At 35.3% G+C, this 11,142-nt stretch overlaps 1 protein-coding gene across 1 annotated transcript; it reads right to left on the bottom strand.

Annotated features, from left to right (window-relative positions):
- Positions 1-3,647: 3,647 nt before the first annotated feature.
- Positions 3,648-4,716, bottom strand: LOC135231365 (olfactory receptor 6C2-like). Its single transcript, XM_064285235.1, has one exon. It carries the CDS (start codon positions 4,581-4,583, stop codon positions 3,648-3,650), a length of 936 nt encoding a protein of 311 aa, XP_064141305.1. The 5' UTR covers positions 4,584-4,716.
- Between the last annotated feature and the right edge of the window lie 6,426 nt (positions 4,717-11,142).

Raw genomic sequence — 11,142 nt, 5'->3', positions numbered from 1 at the left:
ATTGATATAATGCAATTCACAAAGTTCATGTTCTGCATCTTAGTAAAGTGAGTAGCAACTCCAGTCTTAAAAGCTTGTAAGTGGTATCTAAGATAAAATTATCGGTGTCTAATTGCCAGAATTAAAAAGAGTAAGAAGGTAACACAACTCTCAGAAAAGAAACAAGTCTACAAGAATGATAATCTACATAAACCATGGTCTTATCTACCATGAGACCAGAAGAGCTAGGTGGTGCCTGGCTACGACCACTAACCATTCTGACAGGGGTCACAATAGATGGTCCCAGATAGACTGAGAGAAAAATGTAGAACAAGGCTCAAATTCTTAAAAAAGCCCATAATAACTGGATCAGTTAGGACCAGAGAATTCTCTGAGACTATTGCCCTGAGGCAGTCTTTAAACCTTGAACCTAAGTTATTCCCTGAGATCATTTTTTAGTAAAATAATTGAGTGACAACAAAATAAAGGATATTAACTGTAAGAATGGCGCTCTACTAAAAAACCATCTGTATGAGACCAAAAGGTAAACATTTACTCCAAAGCGAAGAGAAGAAGATAAGGGAGCAGGGAAACTAGAGTACCAGAAGTGGAATAGCCAGAACACAACTAAAGAGAATGTTGACACATTGTGAAAAATGTAACTAATGTCACTGAACTATTTGTGTGGTAAATGTCAAGTGAAAACCTAACTTGCTGTGTAATCCTCACCAAAAATGGACTAAAATATTATTTAAAAAAAAAAGTTTGAAATTTTTTTTTTCTGGTTGCAGTGAGTGAAATAGTTCAATAGAGCAACAGTCAAGTCTTATCTTTATTCAACTCTTCCAGTGATATAAAAAAAAAGTCACTATTAACAGACTGGTGTGGACGAAGTTACACCAGTGTCCCTGCTCATACAAGCATTCACAGTGGTTTTTCTTTTTGCTTTTTTTTTTTTTTTTTACTGAATTAGTGTCACCATTAAGAAAGTATCTCAAAACTATTTTTTTTTTTTAACTTGGCAACAGGTATTTGACATTCCATGTTGGACTCTAACATAGCAACACTTGTGAAGATGGTGCAGGGCCAGGCAATGTTTCCTTCTGTTACACGTGGGGTCTCTATGAGTCAGAACCAACACAATGGTACCTAACAACAACAATCACTCAGTAGGTGGAAAACCATATGGGAGAAAAAAAAATGTTTTTCATCCACACCATATCCATATCCAACTATATACCCAAGCCCATACATATAAATGGAATAATATGATCAATTTTTTGTTTTGATATTTTTGTCTCATTCTACCATTTTTTCCCTCTGATTGAATCTCTTATTCCTGCTGCAGATAAAAGTAACCTGAATTAAAACATGTTTTCCTTTCATGTCTATTTGGTGAATATAGATAAATAAATAAAATTTTAATAAATGAGTAAGAATAAATGTATCTATAATACCTATATATATGAACACAAACATATACATGCTTGCATTATGAATTCTCATTTAAAGATATTGATTGCCATCCTTTTGTTTAAATTATGTTTTGTTTTCTCTTAAAAGATTTTATAGTTTTTTTATGTGCTCTGTGCCTTTTACGTTTAATTTATTCTCTTGGCAATTAAATGTTTGTAACATTTATGATAGAAATAATATTTGCTCATTGATTTCTAGGTGCTTATTGGTATTATAAAGAATCTATTATTTTTAAAAATATTTTCCATTTGTTCAGCCAGAGTACCAAATTCTCCTATGAATTCTATCAGTTTCCTATGGGAGTTTCTTGAGTTTTCTGGATATGTAATAATGACTTCAAGGGAAAAAGGATATGTCACAATCAATTTTAAGGCACCATCAATTGTAAGACATGCTATCATTTTACGTACTAACTGAAAGAAAATGTTGCCAGTTAAACTCTGAACTAAGTCAGATTCTATTCTATGGTGACACATCTCCACTTTAAAAAAGTAAAATGTGAATAAAATAAGACTTTATAGTCACTTAAATGCAATAATTTCAGGTGTTAGTTCCCATATTTATATTGATTTTTTCTTCTCATCTTGTTTCATTTCCGAGATCTTCCAATGAAATAGTGAATATTTTCATCTGCTTTTTTATTCATTCGCATTTATTGGGATGGGGCTTATCTATGCTGTTTGACTTTTCAGAGACTAGCTTTTGAATTTAACTTATTTAACTGATTTCATTTTCTACGTTTAGCAAGTTACAGTTCACAGTTTTATCTTTTACTTTCTTTCACATTTATTAGAATAAGTTCTTCTCTTTTGGACTAGCTTATATTTTTTCTAAATAACAAATGTATTTATAATCCTTCTAAGTATAGCTTTTTCAATGTTCCAAATATTCGTAATGTTTGTCTGCATTTCATTAGATTCTGGGTAGTAATTAGTTAATTAGAAGTGAATACTTTAATTTCCAATGGATTATATTTGTGTGGTTTTTCAATATTTTATATCTAATAATTTAGATTAGTATGAGAATTTGGACTGCAAAAGCTGAATTTGTGATTAATACACTTGATGTATTAACTACACTTGAGAATATTTTTCCCATTACACATAGCCTTAAGCAGCAGACAATATTTTTCAGAAAAAAAAGCCTAATCTTTCTGTGAAAATGAGCATGGATATAATCCAAACTTTCACTAGGAGTTCAACAATTTGACAGTTTTGACTTTATGCTGTTGAGTCCTTCCAAGTGCTCTCACCACATTGATCTTGAGACTTTAATCCTAAATCCCTGGGATCCACAATGCAACCCCCTCCCCTGCCCCACTCTCACCCTCCAGCCTGTGGTCGCCCGAGCATTTACCAGTCAATTTACAGATTGCTGCTCTATTTTTAATTGCATCTTTATATCTGACACCATCAATTTACGACTTTGCAATGCTTTTGGCTATAGATTCAAAAGAATATTTTATTAAATTTAATTCAGCATTGCAATAAGTTTGTAATAGTAATATTTCAGGTTTCCTTAATTCTCTAATTTCTTAATATGGAAAGTACTATTATTTTCTTTCTCAACTGTTGTTCATATTTTTATGTCATGCCATTATTCATCCTCATGAGAGTTTTTACACGAAGTTACTCTTATTTCATGTGTTTGGATATCATTACTGTATATATTTGAGCAAAACAATTAATTTTACCCTATATTTTCCAGACTAGAGTGATGGCTTTTTTTATACCTTAAAATTTAATATTGTGAAGTTGATTTCATTCCAAAAAAACCGAGTTTTTGAGAACTCTATTTAAATATTCTCCTAATGAGATGCAAAAGACATTGTCAGATATTGCTTTGGAAAACAAAGAAAGGCTTAACCAGGGTTCATGGAAGCTATTTTAAAGAAGTGTTGAGAAAATTGATGTTGTTAAGGTATACCTGTACCTACGGTCATCGATTCGATTCCAACTCATAGCGACCCTATAGGACATAGTTGAAATTCTCCATAAGATTCCCAAGGAGTGGCTGGTGGATTCAAACCGCTGACCTTTTTGGTTAGCAGCCAAGCTCTTAACCACTATGCCACCAAGGCTCCACAGATTATTTAAAAAAAAATAATAAATAAATAAATAAGGTTATAAACTTCAAAGAGAAAATGTCTGAGGCCTTTGATCCATTCCCTAGAAATTAAAAAAAAAAAAATTTTACTTAGTTGAGAGTGATATAAATCTTTTAAATGAGTCCTTGAAAGCTTTCTTAACTTGATTATTCCTCAGGGTATAAATAAACGGGTTCAATGTTGGTGAAACAGAAGAAATAAGCAGTGAAACCACTTTATTAATAATCACTTCTTCCTTTGCTGTAGGATTCATATAGATGAAAAAGCACGTGCCATAGGTGATGGAAACCACAATCATGTGGGAAGAACAAGTAGAAAGGGCCTTTTTCCTTTGTTGGACAGAGGGGAATCTAAATATTGTCCTGATGATACTACCGTATGACAGAACTACACAAGTAAGAGTCATATTTAGGGTCACCACAGCACAGACGATAACTGTCTGTTCTATAATCCATGTATCCGAGCATGAGATTTTCACAAGAGGAAAGGCATCACAGGCAAAATGGTCAAGCACATTAGAGTCACAAAATTCCAGATTTAAACACAGGCTTAGTAGTGGGATTATTACACAAAAACCAGCCATCCAAGAACAGATAATGAGAATCCTGCAGACTCTGCTGCTCACAATTGTCACATAATGCAAGGGTTTGCAGATGGCCACATAGCGGTCATAGGACATGGTGGCCAGGAGGAAAAATTCTGTTGCTCCACAGATGTCAGTAAAAAACACTTGGATCATACAGGCATTATAGGTAATGACCTTGTCACCCGTTGCTATGTTATACAGGTATCTGGGGATGCAAGCAGAGGTGAATGAGATCTCTAAGAAGGAAAAATTCTTCAAGAAAAAGTACATAGGTGTTCTCAGATGGGAATCCACAAAGGTGAGGGTGATGATGGTCAGGTTCCCAGCTACACTCAATATGTAGGTGAGAAAGACAAAGACAAAAATCAGAACCTGCAGCTGAGGGTCATCGGTCAGTCCCAGCAGAATGAATGATGTTACCGTGCCGTTTCTCATCACTGACTTCTGCCTTCTGTCTAATCTGCATCTGCTGTTCAGAGAAATTTTATTATAAATTATTTTAACTGTTCAAATATTCAACATATTTAGCCTTTTATTCTCCATTACTTTATGTGCTTATTTTTTTACATTTTCCTTTCATCCTCTGCTTAAGATTTTCCCATGAAACTAAAATAGATTGCTGATGAGGTATAATTTTATGAGTAGCAATTAGTGTTCTTTGACTATCAAGAATTGTTTCCTATTCACAAACTAAATCACAAAATTTTACCATTGCTTTCATGTATGTCTTGACATTTGAGTCTTTTATGAGCTTTTTAAACAATACTAATACATAACAGATAACCTGGGCTCACTATATAGTCTCCAGAACAGAGCTTGAGGTCTTCGTTCCAAAAAAAAAAGATTTATGTTTGCTACTTTACTTTTAGGACAAACGTGTTCTGTTCATGCAAACAACCCTAAGTCCCGTGGTTCCACCCAACACAATCCAGCTTTTTTTCTGCTTAAATTCATTACCTTTACAGAATATGCACATTGCATTTATTGCTGACAAAATGCTGATGGCCTTCTCTTCCTTCCGTGATCTTCCAGTCAAATGAATTATTTCTCTGTTTTTGCCACTGTTGCCTAATAATAAGATAGTTAAGCCAGAAGCCAAGAACCTTTAGATTCTGAGGTTGTGATCAACTGCTCTACAGATTTTTCTTTGGCTTCAACCATTAATTACACCAGTAGAGACTCAAACATTTCCAATATACAATCAATATCTCCAGGCTTGAAGTCTTCTGATATCAATGAATAGGAAAAAAAAATTCTTTCTTGTGTACCCAATTTATTTATTTTATAAGCAGTTTCACTTTACTGCTTAACTTCTGTGTCCTTACTAAGACAGGGGCAGAGTTAGCTGTGATGATTTGCCCTATACACAGTGTTCTTGAGATAGAGAAGATTCACTCACCGAGGCTCATGATTTAACTGAAAGTTAGAATAGTTTTATGGAATTCATCCTCTCATTTAGCAAAGATCAACTATTTGTATTAAATTGAGACGTAGAAGAGTTATTTTTATTTTTTGCAGTCCAGCTCTGTCTCCAATCTTCTAATTTCTCAGGTAACGTGTGCATTACTGTGAAACCTTACTCAACCCTTTAAAATTTGAGCATCGTTCAGTCATTAAAATGTGTTTTTCCCCCCATCGAGATAATGTCGTTATTTTGTTGTTGTTTGGTGCTGTTCAGTGGACAACTTACCATATAATAAAGTTAATATACAGATTGAAACTAAGTGTAACTAATTGATTTTTTATTCTCTCTTTCAATCAGATGTTCAAAATGAACACAGGAATCTGTACTGAGATGCTGCCACTTTGGCCAATATGTAGTCTTTTTGGGGGGAGGGGGAGTACAGGAGCATGCTTATATACTACTATACATACAAAGATATTTTACTATTTTTATTTTGGTTGAATGCATAGCCAGAGTTGCCCTTGATATTTCTTATATTAAATTAGATGAGCATTTATTTGTATCTTATGCATAAAAACCTCCAAAACCATGACATTTTTCTATACAAGACAGATTCATTCTAAAAAGTGACATTTCATACCTTGGATACATAGAAAAATTATAGATTATCCTTGAATTTCATTTTATTTTCCAGAGAAAAATATGACCTAGATGCTACAGAAGAAATTACAATCAAAAAGGCAAACTTTATCATACTTACTTTTCTGTTAGTAAATCAGAGTTTCTCTTGGTTGTTTAAACACAGCAATATTAAAACTGCAATGTGGAAAGTGATATTTTTATGAAGACATTTGCATCTTTATATTCACTGGTATGTCTATCAATGCATAGAACTCCCAATAATTTCCAGCCCAAGATATTGGGCAAACTTCCTAATAATGCACTTAGTGCTCTTATCAGCTCCCAGTATATTCTTACTATCTCCATCATTGAATAGAAAATAAATTATCTCTAAGGGCTGGACTATGTCAGGAACTTTATCCACTGTTGGAGGAGACGACACTCTAAAACATCATGAGAGTGAGAAATGATTATACAATGTAAAGCATAAACCTTTTTATTTTTTTAATTGTTGAACATGCCATAAAGTGAAAAAAAGAAAGGGTCCCTGGTGGCCTACATGGAAGAGTCATTAATGAATTTTCTGGAAAATAAAATTTGGCAAAAAAACAAGTATCACAGGCTTCAGGAGGACTGTGTCCTTGGAGATAGGAGGATAATACAGCAGTACCAGAAATATGGTACGAGGATAAGTACATTATTTAAATTACATAGTTAATTAAAAAAAAAAAACCTTACATTTACTAAGGCATTTGGGATATTTTACATTCTTTATTATATGAATAGAATCCTTTATTAGATTAATCCTTTATTATCATTGGACAATTTTAATCAGATAAGCAAAAGGAAAAGTTTATGCAATTATATAAGGCTTCTGCTTACATTATAGACCTTATCTTTCCACGTTTTTATTTCTTCAAATTGTTGTTGTTAGGTGTCCTCAAGTCAATTCCAACTCATAGTGACCTTATGTACAACAGAATGAAACACTGTCTGGTCCTGTGCCCTCCTCACAATTGTTGTTAGGTTTGAGCCCATTGTTGCAGCCATTGTGTCAATCCATCTCTTTGAGGATGTTACTCTTTTTTATTGGCACTCTCCTTTACCAAGCACGATATCTTTCTTTAGGACCTGGTCCCTCCTGGTAGCATGTCCAAAGTACATAGGACAAAGTCTTTCCATCCTCGATTCCAAGAAGTACTCTTGCTGTATTTCTTCCAAGACAAAATTGTTTTTTCTTCTGGAAGCCCATGGTATATTCAATATTCTTTGCCAACACCATAATTCAAAGACATCAATTCTTCTTTGGTCTTCTCAATTCATCGTCTAGCTTTCACATGCATATGAGATGATTGAAAATATCATGGCTTGGGTTAGGTGTACCTTAGTCCTCAAAGTGGTATCTTTGCTTTTTATCACTTTAAAGAGGTCTTTTGCAGCAGATTTGCTCAATGGGGTATGTCCTTTGATTCCCTGAGGATGCTTCCATGGGCATTAATACATTATATACCTTACCTTTCCAAGTTTTTATTTATTCAAATACACCATTCTATTATAGCTCCCTCACACTTCTGTCAGTTTATTGAGCTGTGGGGGCTCAGGTATTGCTGTGTTGTAGGAAGCTATGCCATCAATAACCAAATACTAGCAGGGTCACCCATGGTGGAGAGGTTTCAGCTCAGCTTCCAGACTATGAAAGACTAGGAAGAAGGGCCTGGTTGTCTACTTTTAGAAAAAAAAAAGAAAAAATTATCCAGTGAAAACCATATGAATATCAGTGGAAGACTGTCTGATACAGTGCCGGAAGAAGAGCCCCTCAGATTGGAAGATACTTAAAAGACAACTGGGGAAAAGTTGTCTCCTTAAAATGGAGTTGACCTTAATGATTTGAAGGGAGTCAAGCTATCAGGATCTTCATTTGCTGATGTGGCATGGCTCAAAATGAGAAGAAATAGCTGCAAACATTCATTAATAATCTGAAAGTGGAATGTATGAAGCATGAACCTAGGAAAATTGGAAATTGTCAAAAATGAAATGGAATGCATAAGCATTAGTGAGCTGAAATAGACTAGTATTGGCCATTTTGAATCAGACAATCATATGGTCTGCTATGCCAGGAATGACAAATTGAAGAGGAATGGTAACCTGTTAATCGCCCAAAAGAACATTTCAAGGCCTATCCTGAAGTACACTGCTGACAATTATAGGATAATATCCATATGCCTACAAAGAAGACCAGTTAATATGACTATTATTCAAATACTCACCAACAACTAAGGCCAAAGAGGAAGAAATTGAAGACTTTTACCAACTTCTGCAGTTCTGAAATTGATCAAATATGCAACCCAGATGCATTAGTTACTGGCCATTGGAACACGAAAGTTGGAAACAAAGAAGGGTTGGTAGTTGGAAAATATGGCCTTGGTGATAAAAACAACGCTGGAGATCACATGGTAGAGTTTTACAAGGCCAACAACTTCTTCATTGCAAATACCTTGTTTCAACAACATACATGGTAACTATACACATGGACTTCACCAGATGGAATATACAGGAATCAAATTGATTGTCTCTGTGGAAAGAGATGATGGAAAAGCTCAATATCATCGGTCAGAGCAAGGTCAGTGCAAGAGATCATCAAATTCAAGTCTCAAGTTGTAGTACTGAAGGATCGTACAGGGAAAACACTAAATGATGCAGGAAGCATCAGAAGAAGATGGAAGGAATACACAGTCACTGTTCCAAAAAGAATCTGTTGACATTCAAACATTTCTAGTGATAGCATGTGATCAAGAACCAAAGGTACTAATGGAAGAGGTCCAAGCTGCACTAAAGCATTGGCAAAAAACAAGCCTCCAGGAACTGATAGAATACAAATTGAGATGTTTCAACAAAAGGATGAAGGGCTGGAACTGCTTACTTGTCTATGCCAAGAATCTGGAAGACAGCTGCCTGGCCAACCGACAGGAAAAGATCCATATTTGTACCCATTCCAAAGAAAGATGATCCAACAGAATGTGAAAGTTATCTAACAATATCATTAATATCACATGCAAGTAAAATTTTGCTGAAAAAAAAATAAGCCAAATAAAAAATGAGCAAAGGGTTTGAACAGATGCTTCACCAAAGGAGACATTCAAGTGGCTAACAGATACATGAGGAAATCCTCATAATCACTAGCCATTAGAGAAATGCAAAACAAAACCACACTGAGATAACATCTCATCCTGACATTACTGGCACAAATCAAAAAAAACGAAAATAACAAATGTTGGAGAGGATGTGGGGAGACTGGAACTGTTATGCACTGCTGGTGGAAATGCAAAATGGTACAACCATTTTTGAAGATGATATGGTACTGCCTTAGAAAGCTGGAAATAGACATACCATATGATCCAGCAATCCCACTCCTTGGAATATATTCTACAGAAAAAAGAGCCATCACATGAATAGACATATGCACACTCATGTTCATTGCAGCATTGTTCGTAGCAGCAAAAAGATGCAAACGACCTTGATGCCCATCAACAAATGAATGAATAAACAGACGATAGTACGTACACACAATGGACTAGACACAATGATAAAGAAAAATGATGAATCTGTGAAGCATCTCACAACATGGATGAATCTGGAGGGCATTATGCTGAATGAAATAAGTCAACCACAAAAGGACAAATATTATATGAGACCACTACTATAAAAATTCATGGAAAGGTTTACACACAAAAAGAAACAATCTTTATGTTTACAAGGGAGGGGAGGGGAGGAAGGGAAAAACACTAAATAGACAATAGCCAAGTGGTAACTTTGGTGAAGGGTAAGACAGTACACAACACTGGGGAAGCCAGCACAACTTATTGAAGGCAAGGTATGAAAACTCCATAGGCACATCTAAACTTCCTGAGGGACCAGATTACTGGTCTGAGGGCTGTGGGGACCATAGTCTCAGGGAACATCGAGCTCAGTTGGCATAATATAGTTTATAAAAAGAAAAAACTAAATAAAATAAGGTTTTGCTGAAGATCATTCAAAAGCGTTTACAGGAGTATATGGAAAAGGAACTGCCAGAAAATCAAGCCGGATTCAGAAGAGGTCATGGAGCAAGGGATATCATTGCCGATGTCAGATGGACCTAGGCGGAAAGATAAGAATACCAGAAAGATCTTCACCTGTGTCTTATTGACTATGCAAAGGTATTCAACAAAGGTATCATTAACAAATTATTGATAACATTGCAAGAATGGGAATTCTGGAACACTTAATTGTACTCGTAAGGAACCTGTACACAGATCAAAAGGCAGTTGTTCAGACAGAGCAAGGGCATATGGTGTAGTTTAAAGTCAGGAACGGTGTGCTTCAGGGTTGTATCCTTTCACCATACCTATTCAATCTGTATGCTGAACGAATAATCTGAGACGCTGGACTATACGAAGAAGAACATGGCATCAGGGTTGGAGGAAGACTATTAACAACCTGCGTTATGCAAATGACACAACCTTGTTGCTGAAAGTGAAGAGGACTTGAAGCACTTACTGATGAAGATCAGACTACAGCTTTCTGTATGGATTACACCTCAACATAAAGAGATCAAAAATCCTCACAACTGAACAAATAACCAACATCTCTGTTTGTAGAATAGACTGAAGTTTTCAAGGATTTCGTTTTACTTGGATCCACAATCAACACCCATGGAAGCAGCAGTCAAGAAATCAAAGGACACGTTGCATTGCAAAAGCTGCTGGAAAAGATCTTCATAAAGTGTTGAAAAGCAAAGATGTCACTTTAAGGGCTAAGGTGCACCTGACCCAAGCCATGATGTTTTCAATCGCTTCATATGCATGTGAAAGCTGGGTAATGAATAAAGAAGACTGAAGAATTGATGCCTTTGAATTACCGTGTTGGTGAAGAATATTGAATATACCATGGCCTGCCAAAAGAACTAACAAATATGTCTTGGAAGAAGTA

Source organism: Loxodonta africana, chromosome 4, assembly GCF_030014295.1.
Source record: "Loxodonta africana isolate mLoxAfr1 chromosome 4, mLoxAfr1.hap2, whole genome shotgun sequence".
Taxonomy (NCBI): domain Eukaryota; kingdom Metazoa; phylum Chordata; class Mammalia; order Proboscidea; family Elephantidae; genus Loxodonta; species Loxodonta africana.
The sequence above is the reverse complement of the archived record's forward strand: the minus strand, read 5'-3'. Positions and strand labels throughout refer to the sequence as shown.

What these genes read in the sequence shown, in the direction of transcription:
- LOC135231365 (XM_064285235.1), bottom strand. Translation starts at nt 4,583, where the DNA reads ATGAGAAACGGCACGGTAACATCATTCATTCTGCTGGGACTGACCGAT.